Source organism: Daphnia magna, linkage group LG4 (genome assembly GCF_020631705.1).
Source record: "Daphnia magna isolate NIES linkage group LG4, ASM2063170v1.1, whole genome shotgun sequence".
Lineage (NCBI taxonomy): Eukaryota > Metazoa > Arthropoda > Branchiopoda > Diplostraca > Daphniidae > Daphnia > Daphnia magna.
In genome coordinates this window covers 3,842,507-3,861,305 of record NC_059185.1, presented here as the reverse complement: position 1 = coordinate 3,861,305, position 18,799 = coordinate 3,842,507, and the positions used below count along the sequence as shown (strand labels likewise).

The window sequence follows — 18,799 nt, the reverse complement described above, 5'->3', positions numbered from 1 at the left end:
TTTTAAAAGTAATTTCATAGCAAGAGTGGAAAAAAAAGATACCGGGAAGATCGATTGGAATCGCACAAAAAGTTCTTTTCTAAATCGACAGCTATATTTATTTGTTTTCGAGATATTTCATTATATTACATTATCCATTTGATAAAAGGAAATGGACTTTTGCGTGGTCTTGGGGCGTAATGATTCTAATAGGCAGGCTTAGGGTAAGAGGGTTCAGAGTATGCGGGCTTGGGGTTAGACGGCTCAGAGTAGGTGGGCATAGGATAAGCTGACTCCGCTGGGTAAGCTGGCCTGGGGTAGGCGGACTCTGCTGGGTAAGCGGCGGGTTTGTATTCGTCGTATTTCGCCTCTCCTTCGTATTTCACGTCAGCGACGTATCCGTTTTCATCAGCCTTGTAGGTGACGATTTGGGTGCGACTGTCGGGGAGAGCGACACGGTAAGATCCTGTGACGACTTTACCGTTGCTTGCCTCTTTGTGTGAAAAGTCTTGGTAAGTAGCATCGTCCTTAACTTCGTAGGCGAAGTCAAATGGCATTGGTGACTGTAATAGTCGTTCGGCAAACAGTAAGTGTTATTTTACAAAAGTTTAATTTGAAATCAAAAAAGCTTGTCATACGTAATCTTCTTCAGCAGGTTTGCTGTAAGCTGGCTGTTCGTAGGCCGGCATTGTTGCGGGATAAGCCGGAGCTGGATAAGCTGGAGCTGGAGCTGGATAAGCTGGGGCTGGATAAGCCGCAATAGAATAGGATGGGTCAGCGGTAGCCATAGCCGAAGCAAACAATGTAGCCAAAACAACGAACTGGATGATGAGTAGAAGAGGAAAAAAAGTAATAAATTACGCTTTTCTTTGAGTGTTTAAAACTTGGCCAAAGTAAACAAGTTAATACTCAATGGCGAATTCTAGTGGTATTAATTAGATACTGCTTTCCCAAAAAATGCAGAGAATGCTGTTGATCACATACCTTGTTCATGTTGATTGAAGGTGTATGCTGGTTCGTTCTGCAATGAAACTGATAAATGACAACGAAGTTGGGCTATCTTTTATACCAAAAACTCGAGCACAAGGTCGTAAGCGATTGCGTATCACACCCTAGGGCAACGAGGGCACGTTTCATTTTGCGACATAAAAGTTGGTGGACGTGAGCAGAAAGAGAGCGTTCGCCCATTTCCGATACCCTGGATCACGTACCAACGCACGATTCGTTGTGAGATAACTACCAAAGCGCCTAGTGAAAAAGTCTTCCCCACTTCCAAGTCGACCGGATGCAAAAGAAAGGGAAAGCATAATTTCCCGATAGGGATTCTATCAAAACTCGCATTTCCCAACCCCCTGATACAGGCACCCCTACCATTCTACAACGACCGGTGGATCGACCGACACTTTTTCTGAGACTTTACCCCAGAGATGGCGCTGATGGTGCGGCGATTTCAGGGGTGTCCGCACTAATCTTTCGTTCGTTTTTTTTTTTTAGATGCTGTGCCGCTGAGATTGGTCTCTATTTGTAGAGGAAATAACGCAGCAGCTCCCGGTCGAGTCCCCGTTTTTATCGGCTGAACGACGAAGGAGTGTGGAGCAGTTTAGTCAGCCAACTCGAGTCAATTTCAGGGTCTCGTACGTATCCTTAATACGTTTTCTTATTTTAGATGCTGCGTCGCAAAACTTGACGTCGTGTTGTAGAGGAGATAACGCGGAGATTAACGAAGGGGTCCTGTCAATTATCGGCTCAACAATAAAGGAATGCGGAGCAATCTAAGAGCGACTCGACATTTCTGGAGATTTTTTTTCAGAGAGATGGCGCGTCGGTCATGAAGATAGGGAAAAATCAGGCCGCGAAGTTATTTTTCAAGGCGAAGCTTTGTGCGTCGCCCGGCAATGGACAGGTTTTTTCATAGGCCGTGTGAGCTCCATTGTTTCGATCATGGTCGTCTACTAGGGGCTTAAAATACATGATTTAGACTAGGGGCCCTCACTCCGTTCAGGAAGTTCCCGATAGGGTACGGCCTGGTCGCCCATTCGCCATAATATCTCGGAAACCGTTTGCTCTTCCGGCAAAACAGACTCCGTATACATGTCCTATGAGGCGCGCGCTGATCATCAACGCCTTCATCCCACCTTCCCACTTTTGTCAAAATCGGCCAAAAACGAACAAACAAATTTGAAATTTGGCTTAAAATACATGATTTAGATTCAGAATTGAATGAAAATCACGGAAATCAGGTTTATTTTTCTATTGGTCTTATAGTTTTTCATTTACATGTTAAAAACCATAAATGAAGTTGGTGCGCTAACAGAACTGTTTTCGTTAATTTTTTAAACGGCTAGTCTAAAGAGAAAACCAATGACTAAATCGAAATCAGAGTTCAATTTCGATTATGCCGTCTGATTTTTGGAGAATTTTAAGAGATTTCATTTTTGGCCGATTTTGACAAAAGTGGAAAGGCTATACCCTTCCCACTTTTTCATTTTTGGCCAAATTTCAAATTTGGCTTCAAATACATGATTTAGATTCAGAATTGAATGAAAATCACGGAAATCAGGTTTATTTTTTTATTGATCTGATAGTTTTTCATTTAAATATTAAAAACCATAAATGAAGTTGGTGCGCTAACAGAACTGTTTTCGTTAATTTTTTAAACGGCTAGTCTAAAGAGAAAACCAATGACTAAATTGAAATCAGCGTTCAATTTCGATTATGCCATCTGATTTTTGGAGAATTTCAAGAGATGTCGTTTTTGGCCGATTTTGACAAAAGTGGGAAGGCGGGATGAAGGCGTTGATGATCAGCGCACGCCTCATAGGACATGTATACGGAGTCTGTTTTGCCGGAAGAGCAAACGGTTTCCGAGATATTATGGCGAATTGGCGACCAGACCGTACCCTATCGGGAACTTCCTGAACGGAGTGAGGGCCCCTAGTAGACGACCATGATCGAAACAATGGAGCTCACACGGCCTGTGAAAAAACCTGTCCGTTGCCGAGCGACGCACAAAGCCTCGCCTTGAAAAATAACTTCTTGGCCTGATTTTTCCCTATCTTCATGACCGACGCGCCATCTCTCTGAAAAAAAATCTCCAGAAATGTCGAGTCGCTCTTAGATTGCTCCGCATTCCTTTATTTTTGAGCCGATAATTGACAGGACCCCTTCGTTAATCTCCGCGTTATCTCCTCTACAACACGACGTTAAGTTTTGCGACGCAGCATCTAAAATAAGAAAACGTATAAAGGATACGTACGAGACCCTGAAATCTACTCGAGTTGGCTGACTAAACTGCTCCACACTCCTTCGTCGTTCAGCCGATAAAAACGGGGACTCGACCGGGAGCTGCTGCGTTATTTCCTCTACAAATGGAGACCAATCTCAGCGGCACAACATCTAAAAAAAAAAACGAACGAAAGATAAGTGCGGACACCCCTGAAATCGCCACGCCATCAGCGCCATCTCTGGGGTAAAGTCTCAGAAAAAGTGTCGGTCGATCCACCGGTCGTTGTAGAAGGGTAGGGGTTCCTGTATCAGGGGGTTGGGAAATGCGAGTTTTGATAGAATCCCTATCGGGAAATTCATCTCGTCGGTCAATCAGCTGTCATAGAGCATTTAAACGCAATATTTGGGGAAATGTAATTTTGTGGATTACAGCACATTTTTGCTTTTTATTTGCGTTGCAGTGTAAGATGATGGATAACATTACTATCTTCATTTCGCAATTTAAATTCCGATGTGCTTATCACTATATAAAACTCTTACTTACCTTCGTTTCTTTGGCTGCGGTCTTACGAAATGTACAGAAGAATGTTTTTTTGGTTTTTGGCTGGTTTGCGATGAGACCGATTTCAAATTGAATCTATGGTCAACGTCTGAATGTTTGTCTTTGTCAATCGAATCAATTGGTTCGACATTGACACTAGCATTATTATTTCTACGTTTTCCTTCTGAGTGCATGATTAGTTGTCTGATAATCCATCATGGCAACCCGCAACTTTGAGTAACGGTAAATAAACCGGAGAATCGAATCTATGCGTAAATCATTTAATCAAGCGTCAGTATTTTTGTTTTGTTTGTTTCAATCATATGAAGCTATGCTATGCCTACAGTGTCTAAGTTATTTTAAGGAATTACAAAACAAGTTTTAAATTTTTTTTTTTTATCATTGTATTTGAGACTTGAAGTACAAGCACGTATGTTAGATCAATAGAAGCAAGTTAATGTTGATTTTTGCCTGGGTGGCTAGAAAATTGTTTCGTATTTGCAGCCGCAATACCCACCGCTTGCTTCTGAATGTATAACTTCGGTTCTACGGTCTTTCCATTACTTGAGGTACGGGTGCTGGAAGAGGCTACGCCAACATTTTTTCTCTCCATATGGTAATGAGAGTCATTGAAAACATTGGAAGCTGCGACCCCCTCCATTACCTTCCCGATGTCGAGTTTAAGGGCGTTGGCGTCGTTGCTGTTCTCGTTATTGGTGTAGGAAGAACTAATTCCCGTAATCTCTTTGTCAAAATTGTTGGGCTGTTCGCGATTTGCAGACGCTATCCCCACCACTTGCTTTTGAAGGTTTAACTCTAGCTTTTTGTTCCTTACGTCACCTGCATTCTGGTTGTTGGAAAAGGCTATGCCAATAGCCGTTTTCCCCACATCTAACTCGGTAGTACTATTATGAGGATACAAAAAAACACCTGAACTTGCTATCCCCCTCATATCCTTGTCGACATCGAGTTTGAAGATGTGGGCGTCGTCGTTATCACTTTTGTTATCGTGGGATAGCCCAATTCCGTTCACTGTTTTTTCCATGTCTACATACGAGATTTGGTTTCCACTAGATGAATTCATCGAATCGGAATGTCCAAGACCATTGAGCTGCTTTTCGATGTTAACTTTTACAGCGGCGTTCACGTTGTCAGAGTGATCTGTAGGATCTAAAGATGCAATTGCTTTCATCTCTTTGCTGATGTCGAGTTCAAAGACTTGTGCCTCGTCAATAGCTTGGGTTTTAGTGTTAGCAAATCCAATTCCCTTCGTTGTTTTTTGGATGTCTATATCGGAGATATCGTCGTCACTAGATGAATCAATAGAATTAGAATGCCCCAACCCATTGAGCTGACTTTCAATGTTGATGTTAAAATTTGCATTCACGTTGTCTAATTCATCGAGAACATCGGACGCTGCAATCTCTTCCATTACCTTGGTGATGTCGAGTTCGAAGACATGTGCCTCGTCAATACCTTGGGTTTTAGTGTTAGCAAATCCAATTCCCTTCGTTGTTTTTTGGATGTCTATATCGGAGATATCGTCGTCACTAGATGAATCAATAGAATTAGAATGCCCCAACCCATTGAGCTGACTTTCAATGTTGATGTTAAAATTTGCATTCACGTTGTCTAATTCATCGAGAACATCGGACGCTGCAATCTCTTCCATTACCTTGGTGATGTCGAGTTCAAAGACATGTGCCTCGTCAATAGCTTGGGTTTTAGTGTTAGCAAATCCAATTCCCTTCGTTGTTTTTTGGATGTCTATATCGGAGATATCGTCGTCACTAGATGAATCAATAGAATTAGAATGCCCCAACCCATTGAGCTGACTTTCAACGTTGATGTTAAAATTTGCATTCACGTTGTCTAATTCATCGAGAACATCGGACGCTGCAATCTCTTCCATTACCTTGGTGATGTCGAGTTCGAAGACATGTGACTCGTCAATAGCTTGGTTTGTAGTGTTCAAAAATGGAATTCCAATTACTGTTTTTTCGATGGATATTTCAAACAGTTCGGCTCCACCAGACGAATAGATAGAGTCGGAATATCCCTGTCCACTGACTTCCTTTTTGATGTTGACTTTAAAAATTGCGGTTTTGTTGAGCGAATCGTTGATGTCTGGAGTAGCAACTCCAATCACTCTTTTATCGATGACAATCTTTAGTGTTTTAGACAGAGGAGAATCATGAATTGATTGAACTCCGTTGTTCACCTGTCTTTCGATTGCCAACGTTAGGCTTTTGGTTTCGTTAAATAAATCGTCAGTGTTTGCGTAACCTGTTCCGGACACCGCTCTGTTGAGATCCAACATAAACTTGTTGATTTCGTTGAGTGAATCGTCGACCTCAACTGATTCGGTGCCGCTAGAATGCTTTTCTACGTCCAAATTGTAGGTGTCGGCCTTGTTCACATAGTCATCGTGGGAAGACGTCGCTAATCCATTCACCATTTTGGCAATATTCACTGTTGACTTGTTTTCGTTCTCCATCTCTTCTCCTCCATCACTGAAGTTCTCACCAAAAGATGGAAGAAAACTTTTACCCAAGGATTTGCGGATTTTTTGAACATTGTTGCTCGTGTTTTGTCTTATGGCTTCCGTTTCGGTTTCCATCCGATGTGTAGGCCTATGTCTGGAATAGGTTGCATTAACAATGTTGATCAACATGATATTTAATAAGTGTTGATCTTCAAGATTTTGCAAATCAGGATCGTTCATCATCGATAACAGACTTCTTATCAGTTGTTCAATGAAACCGTCGGCCTCTGGGGAAGTTGTGGATGACGTTTCAGGTTGTGGTTCCACGTCAGGATTGCCCGCGTCAGAAGTTACAGGTGACGGAAACTCGCCATCGTCGTTGATGCTATCGGGGTCTGGGAAAGGAACGTTTTTGCCATGCGGTTCTCGTCTGGTGATGCTGCCTTGTTTAGTTTTAGTTTTAGCCTCGTAAACTTCAGACATGTTCAAGGAAGTAACGAAGTCTTCCAAAACGATGTCTGTTGAATCTAGAAGTGGCGGGGTTATACCGTACCGACCAATAGAGCTTGGTGGTTGGCCGGTATGACCCTCAGTCGTAGGGCATTTAAAGTTGGTCAGGTGCGGGCATTGGGGCATGGTGGCTACCATTACTATAAAACCCACAGTGCATGCAAGAGCGACAAGCGTTGATACAGCTACGTAGAATTTTGCAAACTTGGTGTAGTCAACCATTCTTACTTCAGGCAAAAACGATAAATTTTCTTCCTGTACCTATCGCCTTTATACGAAAAACGTGAACTATGGGGTCCATTGCAACACATGTGTTCTTATGATTTGGAGATTTTTTTTCCATAATTCGTCATTTTATATTTTACTTTTGATCACAATTAGGTGCCTTCCTTATGCTCACATACATTTATGGAGTTGAAAGAGGTTAGGGTTAAACCTTGGTATTAAAAGGGGGGGCCCCCCCGGCGGGGCCCCCCCCCAAAAAAAAAAAGGGAAAAAAAAAAAAAAAAGGGGGGGGAAAAAAAAAAAAAAAAAAAAAAAAAAAAAAAAAAAAAAAAAAAAAAAAAAAAAAAAATTAAAAAAAAAAATTAAAAAAAAAAAAAAAAAAAAAAAAAAAAAAAAAAAAAAAAAAAAAAAAAAAAAAAAAAAAAAAAAAAAAAAAAAAAAAAAAAAAAAAAAAAAAAAAAAAAAAAAAAAAAAAAAAAAAAAAAAAAAAAAAAAAAAAAAAAAAAAAAAAAAAAAAAAAAAAAAAAAAAAAAAAAAAAAAAAAAAAAAAAAAAAAAAAAAAAAAAAAAAAAAAAAAAAAAAAAAAAAAAAAAAAAAAAAAAAAAAAAAAAAAAAAAAAAAAAAAAAAAAAAAAAAAAAAAAAAAAAAAAAAAAAAAAAAAAAAAAAATAAAAAATTTTTTTTTTTTGTTATATTTGAGCCCCGGGGAGATCAACATGTTTAGTTTTAATGGCAATAACTAAACTTAAATTATCTTTTCCAGAAAACAGGATTTCGTCACGCTTGCAATGGAAATGTAGAAACATGATTTCCGCGAATCATCCAGTAGCACGGCCAAATGAAAACGGTGAAAAAGCAGAGATTATATCAAAACATAAAATAATAATAATAATTGCAGTTTTTCCCCCATGAAATGTGAAGAAAACAATGACGCTGTTCCGTCGCCTATACAAAGTTTGCACTGTAAAAAAATGTTATGAATTCGGAAGATTTTTGTGCCCGAAAAAAATGAGCCGAGACACTGTTCCGCGCAACTTTTGTCACTAGCTGTAGTTGTGGAGAACCTACAACGCCATCTAGTTAACAATCCACCTTCAAACAATTGAGGAACCACACGTTACGTGCTTTGTTGTTTGGTTGCATTGGTAAAAATATAGACAACTGTGTGCAGTGTGCTATCGATAATAATAATTATTCAGGAACAAATCATAATTTTTTTTACGACCGAGATAAATTATTATAAGAAGAGAATTTGAATTCAACAAACATGATTACTGAAGAAAACTTTTCAAACAAGAGACAAGAAAACATTTGAATTGTACAGTAAGTTTGACTTTCACTTTTTGTTGACTGTCACAAAATGTTTTCATTTCTTCAGGTAAGCCCCTGTAAGCAGCCTTAGAATGGGTTTCATGAATACAACAACCACTGAGATAACATTCTAATGCGAAGTCTGCATAATACTAGGTTACTGTAAACAAGTTTGCAATATCTTACCAGTTATCACAAAAATATAGTTTCTGAAATAAACGCAAAAAACTGCCGAACAAACTTTTTGCGCTAGCAGCAATTTTGTCCCGTTAATTTCCAAAACGATTGCTTAAATGAGTAAATTAATTGGATTTGAAATCATTGATCGATTAAGAATGTTTTAGGGAAATTCTATTGAATTCCGAGAGATGTCACTTTTTACGGATTTTGACAAAAGTGGAAAGGGTATTGCCTTCCCACTTTTTCATTTTTGGCTAAATTCTAGATATAGTTGAAAATACGTGATTTCGATTCCAAATTGAACGAAAATCACGAAAATAAACGTCGTTTTGATATGGGCCTTATAGTTTCTGAAATAAACGCAAAAAACTGCCGAACAAACTTTTTGCGCTAGCAGCAATTTTGTCCCGTTAATTTCCAAAACGATTGCTTAAATGAGTAAATTAATTGGATTTGAAATCATTGATCGATTAAGAATGTTTTAGGGAAATTCTATTGAATTCCGAGAGATGTCACTTTTTACGGATTTTGACAAAAGTGGAAAGGGTATAGCCTTCCCACTTTTTCATTTTTGGCTAAATTCTAGATATAGTTGAAAATACGTGATTTCGATTCCAAATTGAACGAAAATCACGAAAATAAACGTCGTTTTGATATGGGCCTTATAGTTTCTGAAATAAACGCAAAAAACTGCCGAACAAACTTTTTGCGCTAGCAGCAATTTTGTCCCGTTAATTTCCAAAACGATTGCTTAAATGAGTAAATTAATTGGATTTGAAATCATTGATCGATTAAGAATGTTTTAGGGAAATTCTATTGAATTCCGAGAGATGTCACTTTTTACGGATTTTGACAAAAGTGGAAAGGGTAGAAACGTATTCCCACTTTTTTTTTTTGCCTAAATTCTAGATATAGTTGAAAATACGTGATTTCGATTCCAAATTGAACGAAAATCACGAAAATAAACGTCGTTTTGATATGGGCCTTGTAGTTTCTGAAATAAACGCAAAAAACTGCCGAACAAACTTTTTGCGCTAGCAGCAATTTTGTCCCGTTAATTTCCAAAACGATTGCTTAAATGAGTAAATTAATTGGATTTGAAATCATTGATCGATTAAGAATGTTTTAGGGAAATTCTATTGAATTCCGAGAGATGTTACTTTTTACGGATTTTGACAAAAGTGGAAAGGGTATAGCCTTCCCACTTTTTCATTTTTGACCAAATTTCAAATTTGGCTTAAAATACATGATTTAGATTCAGAATTGAATGAAAATCACGGAAATCAGGTTTATTTTTCTATTGGTCTTATAGTTTTTCATTTACATGTTAAAAACCATAAATGAAGTTGGTGCGCTAACAGAACTGTTTTCGTTAAATTTTTAAACGGCTAGTCTAAAGAGAAAACCAATGACTAAATCGAAATCAGCGTTCAATTTCGATTATGCCGTCTGATTTTTGGAGAATTTCATGAGATGTCGTTTTTGGCCGATTTTGACAAAAGTGGGAAGGCGGGATGAAGGCGTTGATGATCAGCGCACGCCTCATAGGACATGTATACGGAGTCTGTTTTGCCGGAAGAGCAAACGGTTTCCGAGATATTATGGCGAATTGGTGACCAGGCCGTACCCTATCGGGAACTTCCTGAACGGAGTGAGGGCCCCTAGTGGAATAAAGGTCATGTAGACCCTCTTGGTAAACCAAGAGGGAAATATTTAAAAATCACTATTGTCTTTTTGTTACAAGTGGCCGTGGCCCTTTCTCAAATGAAGACAAGTAGGTGGCGCTGTTTTCGCTGAAATCTATTTCTGTCCCATCAGGGCCCACGACAGTTTTAGCTACAAATGTTTAGCACCTCGTCTTGCAACTAGTAGTTGATATTCTAGGTTTTTTAATTAAAAATTGGAATTAAGTGTTCGAGAGCAAGAATTGTACTGATTTAAAAATTGTACTGATTTAAAAGTAAAACCTATTTTCTTTGTGGGTTCCAGGCGGAAAAACTATATGTCGTTACCCTTCGCAGCCGGGTTAGGCGGGGGCGCTAACGTCTGCTAACGTCAAAATTGTCTATTTCCCCCTGTCAGCTGGAGCAAAAAGTACCTCTGTTATAGTGTTTCTTTTTCCTCTTAGTGTGAACTTAGTTAGATTGTTCCTCTTAGTTAGGCTTGTAGTTATTTGTCTCATCATTCTCGATTTACACAACGACAATATTTTATGTTGCACGTTTCTTCGCTGTTTTATTGTGCTTTGTATAGAGCGTAAGTCCTTCTAATAGACCAACATATCTGCGAGCAAGGATCTGCTTAGGGACAGTGAGACATCAGCAAATACAACAACAAAACCATATCCAAATGGTAGCACAAAACTTGTACAGCTGTGATACTTCCCAAACACCTATGCAGTTTGGAATGCTTGTCAGGTGAATGGTACAGTAACATCCAATAAATATCAATCAACTGCCTCATTCATAATTTTTTTTTTTTTTTTTCTAGCAGATTAATGTAAAAGATGCCAAATGTGAGACATGTGGAAAAGGCCTTATAGAATGTGTGGGCCCCTTTGGTTATGTAGATGGGAACATATGATTTTTCATGTTGGTTACACCAAGGCAGTAATAACTGTGCTGCAAAAATCTGCAAAACATGCTTGTCTGTTCATCTCAGTGATGATATGCAAATTTATTGAGTAAATCTGACTAAGGAAGCACTGAGGAAGCAAATCTGAGAAGTGTCACTAAAAGTAACTTGTCCCAGTGAGATGATCATGGCAATCCATCATTTGTTTCAAAGATTTTTTATGAAGTTACAACATAGAAGGTTGGCCACCTTTTTACAGTAGAAAACCATTTGGGGTGCACCACTTAGATAAATGACTCTTAAAGATTTATCATTTTGCAGGTATGGAACCAGTAAGCATCATACAGAGAGCTACTGGGCTCCTATCCAACTTTCAGGATAAAGGAAACCATCAACGCCTCAAAGACAAGAAATACACCTGTTACCTATACCCGGTTCCTAATCGACGATTGCCTGGAATATAGAAAAAAACAATGCTCGGAAAAGTAAATTTTACAGTTGCCAACCGTAATAGTTCCGCACTGTAATAAAATTTCGGTCAGTGACTCAGTGTCGCCAACGTGATACAAAGTCATTCAACTCTTTACATCAAACCTGTTGAGAAGGATGCCTCAGGCTGGACACTATTACTCCGATTGAAAATGAATGGACACAGGTAGAAAGTTTAGAAGAGACTTTTATTGGATCACCTTGCAACCTCTTACTTTAATTTGAATGTAATTCAAGTAGGTCGTCTAATGCAATAATAATTTCTGATTTAATTTTTTAATGTCTTTACAGCACTCATGCAGCCACCATATAGACATCTTAAAAATATTTTAGGATATGCAAACTATGGTACTAAGTCAGTGTCTCCATACTTCACATGTTTGTCGCATGTAAAAAAGAATGAAAATGGAATGTGATGCCTAGGTAGCATATTGAGGTCAGAAGATTGCCCAACATCTATGGAAAAATGGCTTAGCTGATGGTAGTATTTTGTTCTGAGAATGTTGAATGTCTATTTTGAAGGTTTATCAGATAGCTGTACTGACACAACCTTTCTTTTCTAGAACCAGCTACATTTAGCAGGTTGGCTTTATTGGAGAACTGTTAAATATTTGATATTCATAATGTTCGCAAGGCTTGTAAGAAAATAGTTTTCATTGCACTAGCGACAATTCGGAATTGCGAGGGTGCGAGTGATTCAGATTATAAGTCAGCGTTGAAATGCAATAGGTGACGAAAAGTTTCTGAGCTGTATTAATTTTTGATACTAGGGGCACTCACTCCGTTCGGGAAGTTCCCGATTGGGTTGGGCTGTAGTTGCAAAAATGGCATGGCCGCATCCAAACAGATCAAAACAATTTACAATCCAGCAATGTATTAAAGAGGAAAGTAATTACCAAATGCCGACTGGACGATTTCCATGCAAGATGAATGTTAAAATCCAAGGAGATCTGGAGAACCATTAGCTGAATACAATGAATACTATCAGTTCTCCAGAACAAGAGGTAAGGAAGGATTGCACGATTTTATTGAATACATATCGTTTATTAATTGATTAATGTTTCGTTTCCTTTAGGCCGATATAGGTTAATAATCATACTGGATCAAAAGATTTACATACTTGAACGAGATTTAAAAACGATAACAGCTAGAAGGGCATGTGGGAAATTCAAAGGGCGCTACCTGCACGTTACCTTTAATCGCTGATTCATCTCGAAGATAAAATAAGTTATTTTTATAAATTGCAGTGCATATCTGGGCTCCCTTCTTTTCTGTGGCCCCGTTTCCCCTTGACTTGTGATAAGCCCGCAGGGGGTCATGCCCCTACTGTGATCAGCAGCAAAGGTTGTGAGTGCGCTGTCCGGAAAGGGGACGTGGGGGTCCTCAAGTTCTATGATATCATTGGAGGGCGAAGAGGCTACCCACAAATCCGAATTAACGGTTAATCGCTCACGTAAAAACTTGTCCGAAACCTTCCATCCTCTTCCGGCTTCTCTTAGCCACTCCCCGGGTAATCTCCCCGGGGGTTCAAATTCAATTGAGGCAGTGTCTGCTTGTCTTGGTTGATGGCAAGCGAAGATACTGCCTTAAACAATTAACTATTACATAAACAATACAAATATTTAAAAATATTAAATTTGTGTTTTTTTATTACATGTATGAACTTCTATTTAAATTTCATCCTTTTTTATCCTACGTCCAATTTTTCCAGAAGTATGAACGTACATTGCCTTTAATGAGATTTTATGATTAAGAATTCATTTAACATGTGCTGCTTGAGGATCGAACCCACTACATTCAACTTATAAAGTCAATGCTCTACCACTGAGCTACAACTGATATTGTAATAAAGTCTACTGCTCTTGCACATTGCTGTACCTAGGTAAAGTTGAACATAAATTAAATAACAATTTAATTGCTATGCCCAATCCAACACTAATACAAAAGTTCAGCCTGTATCATGGATGTTATGTCAGCAACTGCGTAGAATAAAAACAATCAAGGGGAAAATAATGATAAAATTTTCTACAAAAAGCTTACAAAAAAGACCAAGTACTATGGTGGTACTGCAGTTTCACATGATCACTCCATTAGAAGCTCACATGCTAAACCTTTTAGACTGATGGCAAAAACTGATTTTAACGGTAGATTTATTTAGAAACAGTAAACATTCTCAATCTAAACCATAATGACTGAAACAAAACTCCCTGGTTCCAACACCACATTAGTTGGGAAAACCAAACATTAAACCACCAGAGAAGGTTAATTATGGCAAATCATACAAACAAACATGCAACAAGCATGGTTTGTTACACCTACGGTAAGTTGCATTTAGTTTCAGCTTCTAATATACATAAATAAAACCAGCATATTTGTTTTTCACCTATGTAATCATGAAACTCCATGGCTTTATTAACAGGGGATTTCCTTTGACTGAATGGTTTAAATTCTTCTACAATAAAGCTTTCCCTGTAAATGTCCATTGAACCATAAATGCTGATACCTAATGAAAAATAGTAAAACTTTTAACCAACATGGAAAATTCATTATTACTTATTAGCCTAACAAATTGCTGGCAGCCATTGAGAATTAGAAATCCTTCCAAGTGCTCTCAAGAATGCATGATCAACAGTGTTTTTTGTAGACGAAGAACTTCACTTCCCAAATGGCTGGCCTCAACGGATTGGACGAGACACAATTGCAAACGACGTGGCGTGGAAAATGGGTAGAACGTTGTACGTTACATGATCTGCAAAAGAAATCGTATATATTTTTAAGACCTAATACATGATTATTCAAACTTATAAACCCATTTGCAACAAACGAATTGTTACATCCTCTTTCTGTTTGTTAGTCGTGACATGTGCACAGTGAATTGCACTGCAAAATTTCTCACAAAGCAAGATGTCTGAAAAATTTAAAAATAAATACGATTCTAATTACTTCCTTGTTTCTCGCCGCTTCTATTCAGCATCTTCCGACACCACCTATTATGCAATCTATTTAGCGCACCCTGTTAGGCAATCTGACGCCACCTGTCGGCCAATATGTTCAGCGCTACCTGTTGGGCAATTTGAACAGCGCCATCTCTTGAGCAGTCTGTTCAGCGTCACCTGGAGTTGAACTTCTTCCTAGCCTTCCATGCCACCTGCTGTTCTGCTAGTTTCCAAACCTACCTGATGTGCAACTGTTTTCAGCTCCTCTTATGAAGACAAATGCCATATCGTAAATGTCATTTTGCTTCATAGTTAAAGCTTTTAATACAGTCTAAAGCTGTACATCCAAATCAAGATTACGTTAAGAACCAATATTGGAAAAGGTAACTGTAAACGAGCTAACGGAAGGAATGCTTCAATTCCATTTCGCAACTTCAAGCACTAGAGCCGCTGTTCGGGAGCGTCGTTCTCGAGGTGGGTCAGCCGGTTATGGGATCTTATTATTTGCCCCTGGACCCCGGGTTGTGTAATCGGACTGGTTATCCCAATTGCGAGAAATCGAATATTCATGAATTGAAGCGGAGTACACATAGTTATTGTGAGACAATGGAAAAGAAACTTGGTGGTCCTCAATTGCTGCTTTTGGAATATGGAAGCAGAGTAACAAGTTGGAGATGGAAAGAGCAGGTTTTAGTGTCCTACGTATAGTCTGGAGGCTGTTTGGCCAGAGAGGTCACGAAATTGATTGATAATGTGTTAGCATCATCCAATCATCAGCATCATCCTATTATTACACCACAAACGATTTCGACATACCAATCAGGATTTCTTACCTACGTGGCGCCCTTTCAGCTGCCATTTTATAAAATGGCTCCGGGTTTTCTGGGTGTAACCATTCCAGCCGTTTTTCCGGGTAGGGCTGGCTACCTGATCATAGGTGATCGGGGACGAGTTCTAGAAAATACCCATAAGGTCATATCCAGTTAGTCCACAGCACGTAGGTACATACGTACTTCGCGAGCTTTGTTTGTGTGAAGATAAGTCCATTCTGCATAGACCCAAGCATGGTAAAAGTTTATTTTAAGACGATTCAACTACTATACCGATCAAGCGCTCTTTTTGTAAACTGGCGCTAATCAGTTGACTGCTATTGCAACATTACCTTTCATTTGTATATAATAAACTATGCTCTATGCACTACTTGCTACTTGTCTTCCAAATGTTTTTATCTGCAACTGAAAGTTCTTTTTTTAAATTACAAAGCAGGTATTAAAAAACAGTAAACAAATAAATAATAAAACATATTTACCAGTTTTGCCTTAGATTTCAGCTGTAACAGGAAATCATTCAACTACATGACCATCACCGCAGCAATTTGCTTAAATATGGGAAACATAAATGTTAAAAATTACCTAGTTTCAAATAAGCTCTGATAACAGTTAAACAAGTTTTAAAAATCCAATAGAACTAACAGATTCAAGTGTATACCCTGTACTAATAATAAATTTCAGGTTTTAGCTATAGTCGAGTTTGAGAATACCTTCACTTAGGAGTCATATTTTAAATAAAGTAACTGTTAATCTGCAGTAAGAAGTGCTGAATCATCAAACCATCAAGAATGAGAAGCTCTGAATACTTAGCTTCATGACAGGCAAACATTAATTGTGTAAGCTTTTAAGCAAAGTATGAGTTTTACGTTTCAACAAGATCTACAAATACTATGAATGTTGCAGAACATTTCTAAGCATAATCTGCACCTACTTGTCCTCGTTTATTAGCTGATGGATGTCGTGAGATATCCTGCCATATGAATCTGGTTATCGATTTTGACCAGAACGAGCTTCGACAGGCGAAATGATAAATGTGCGAACCGGAAGAACTAAATCCATTGTTTTCTTTATCACGTCTCGCAGCATTGCCAAATATCACATTTGATTTTTTAAAAATGAACAAAATACTGCCACCTGACGACCAAAAGAATTACTCGACATTAAAGAAATAAAATCTGTTGCAGTCTATCCTTTTCTTATATCTTATATCTCTTCCGTTTTTACAAATTCCTTATAATTCGAGTTCGTTGCCGGGTAACAACTACAAGTAAAACAATACTCAGAGAAAATAGTGAAAATAGCCTTCAATGCTTTAAATGAACATCCACTCCTAACAACATACTGCCATCTAGTGTCCGAATTTTTTTCGGTGAAGTAGAAGTCTGGCTTCAATTACTTCCAGATCTCTACGAAGTGGAAAAGGAAACGTTTGTTAAACGTAGAAAACGTTTAACCCTTTTAGAGAAAATACATTCAACGAGTTTTTTTTATTCCATTGAAAATAGTTACGTCTAATATATTACAAATCCATCTCGTGAAATGATTACAAAAAAAGAGACGGGTCTGCTCTGAAAACGCGCAGTTGTTCGAAATCCGTTGCTTTCGCGATTCCTTTGTTCAACCAGGAAACAATACTGAAGTCATACGTCCTTATTTAATATGCGGGTTTTCTGGGATAGGTTGATTCAGGGTAGGCGGGCTTTGCGTAAGCAGGCTCGGCGTAAGCAGACTTGCTGTAGACAGGTTCGGGGTAAGCGGGCTCAGTGTAGGTGGGTTTAGCGTAAGCCGGTTCAGTGTAAGTGGGTTTGGAATAGGCCGGCTCGGTGTAAGCTGGTTTAGAGTAAGTCGGCTCGGTGTAAGCTGGTTTAGAGTAAGTCGGCTCGGCGTAGGCTTGCTTAGAATAAGCTGGCTCAGTGTAGGCTGGCTTAGAGTAGGTGGGCTCAGAATAAGCGGGTTTGGAGTAAGCTGATTCAGTAACGTAGGTAGCTTCAGTTGAGTAGGCAGACTCAGTGGTGTAGGCGGGCTTGTAGGCGGGTTTGTATTCCTCGTACTTGGCTTCTCCCTCGTACTTTCACGTCAGCCACATATCCGTTTTCGTCAGCCTTGTAGGTGACAATTTGGGTGCGACCATCGGGGAGAGCGACGCGATAAGATCCTGTGACGACTTTGCCGTCGCTGGATTCTTTGTGTAAAAAGTCCTGGTAAGTAGGATCATCCTTAACTTCGTAGGCGAAGCTGAATGGCATCGGTGGCTGTAATAATAGTTGGCGCAAACAATAAATGATATTTGACGGAGTTAAATTTCATAACAAAGTCATACATAATCTTCTTCAGCAGGCTTGCTGTCTGCTGGCTCTTCGTAGGCTGGTTTTGGGTAAGCCGGGGCTGGTTGCGGATAAGCTGGAGCTGAGGCAGGGTATGCTGGAGCTGAGGCAGGGTATGCTGGAGCTGTGGCTGGATAAGCTGGAGCTGGAATCGGATAAGGAGCCGGAGCTGGGTACGACGGCTTAGAATATGCTGGAACATCGGCAGCCATAACCGAAGCAAACAATGTGGCCAGAAGAACGAGCTAGATGATGAGCATAAAAGGAAAAAAAAATTTACAATTTACAACATTCCTTGAATGTTCCAAAACTTTCCAAACTATGCAAGTTGATCCTCAATGGAAAATCCTAGCAGGATAAATTAAATACTGCTTTTCCAGAAAATATTGGCAATGCTGTTGTTCACGTACCTTGTTCATGTTGATTGAAGGTGTGTACTGGTTCGTTCTGCAAAAGAACTGATGAATGAAAACGAACTTGGTCAGTCTTTTATACCAAAAGCTCAAGCCCAAGGCCGTAAGTGATTGCGTATCTCACTTCAGGGCAACGAGGGCGACACAAAGTTAGTGAACGTGAGCAGAAAGAGAGCGTCCGCCTATTCCGATACTCTGGATCACGCGCTAACGCGCGATTCACAGTGAGATAATTACCAAAACGCTGAAGGTGCGAAGTGAAAGAGTCCTTTCCCACTTCCAAGTCAACCGGATGCAAAAGAAAGGGAAAGCATTATGACGATATTTGCGGATCACCAATGCCATTCACGTCCGTTTTCCCTTATCCAGCGCACGTTTATCTGCGTTTCCAAGGAGTGGCAATGGCAAGCGCAGATCTCCACATGAATAAACATCATAGATTAATCTGAAATTATTTTGAAAAAATGGAGTACGAAAAAGAAAAATTTTAGAAGTAAGGCAATCGAACTGTCGATAGTGATTGCACTACACCACGTCGTTCATCATCTGACAGAAAGATTTAATGATAAGATTACTCGGCCCTTTGCGTGACCACTTATACTGCAAACCTTGAAGAAACTTGTTTACATTATAAATATTAAGTGTAAATTTGGTAAATGAAAGTGGCAGTTAGAGCCTTCGCACTAACTATATATACAGAACACACCTTGCACTGTGCTCTATTTTTTTGTACAATTTTTAACTGAATTAAAACACCCGTTGGTAATCATAAGTTTAA

The 18,799-nt window shown here is 39.0% G+C and overlaps 2 protein-coding genes and 3 long non-coding RNA genes across 14 annotated transcripts; 2 read left to right on the top strand and 3 right to left on the bottom strand.

The window, feature by feature from the left end:
* Positions 1–72: 72 nt before the first annotated feature.
* LOC116921344 (cuticle protein 18.6) lies at positions 73–1,097 on the bottom strand. The gene is made up of 3 exons (XM_032927609.2): positions 964–1,097; positions 618–800; positions 73–542 (listed from the first exon to the last, which is right to left on the bottom strand). The coding sequence occupies exons 1-3, from the start codon at positions 970–972 to the stop codon at positions 186–188; spliced, it is 549 nt and encodes a 182-aa protein (XP_032783500.2). The 5' UTR covers positions 973–1,097; the 3' UTR covers positions 73–185.
* Positions 1,098–7,684: 6,587 nt separating this feature from the next.
* LOC123471286 lies at positions 7,685–8,170 on the top strand. 2 transcript variants are annotated; one of them, XR_006645684.1, is made up of 2 exons: positions 7,685–7,811; positions 7,886–8,170. It is a non-coding gene; the product is annotated as an uncharacterized LOC123471286 (long non-coding RNA). The 2 variants fall into 2 exon arrangements; XR_006645685.1 differs by having other exon boundaries at positions 7,863–8,170.
* Positions 8,171–10,292: 2,122 nt separating this feature from the next.
* LOC116921346 lies at positions 10,293–12,864 on the top strand. Of its 5 annotated transcripts, none has more exons than XR_004393197.2 (7): positions 10,293–10,879; positions 10,946–11,269; positions 11,351–11,745; positions 11,810–11,999; positions 12,082–12,204; positions 12,289–12,522; positions 12,594–12,864. It is a non-coding gene; the product is annotated as an uncharacterized LOC116921346 (long non-coding RNA). The 5 variants fall into 5 exon arrangements; XR_004393194.2 differs by having other exon boundaries at positions 12,082–12,226; XR_004393196.2 differs by having other exon boundaries at positions 10,949–11,269; positions 12,082–12,522.
* A 787-nt stretch (positions 12,865–13,651) lies between these two features.
* On the bottom strand, positions 13,652–16,209 carry LOC116921345. 5 transcript variants are annotated; one of them, XR_006646422.1, is made up of 6 exons: positions 15,995–16,209; positions 15,764–15,832; positions 15,617–15,698; positions 15,288–15,502; positions 14,072–14,267; positions 13,652–14,021 (listed from the first exon to the last, which is right to left on the bottom strand). It is a non-coding gene; the product is annotated as an uncharacterized LOC116921345 (long non-coding RNA). The 5 variants fall into 5 exon arrangements; XR_006646423.1 differs by having other exon boundaries at positions 15,617–15,689; XR_006646420.1 differs by having other exon boundaries at positions 15,764–16,209.
* Positions 16,210–16,752: 543 nt separating this feature from the next.
* On the bottom strand, positions 16,753–18,178 carry LOC116921342 (adhesive plaque matrix protein). The gene is given in 4 exon segments (XM_032927607.2): positions 16,753–17,355; positions 17,357–17,536; positions 17,605–17,853; positions 18,019–18,178. Coding segments are annotated over 4 exon segments (855 nt in total). The 5' UTR covers positions 18,028–18,178; the 3' UTR covers positions 16,753–16,938.
* Between the last annotated feature and the right edge of the window lie 621 nt (positions 18,179–18,799).

Coding starts and splice junctions, on each gene's coding strand:
- LOC116921344 (XM_032927609.2), bottom strand. Junction 543..617: donor AACCTGCTGAAGAAGATTAC/GTATGACAAGCT, acceptor CGACTATTACAG/TCACCAATGCCATTTGACTT.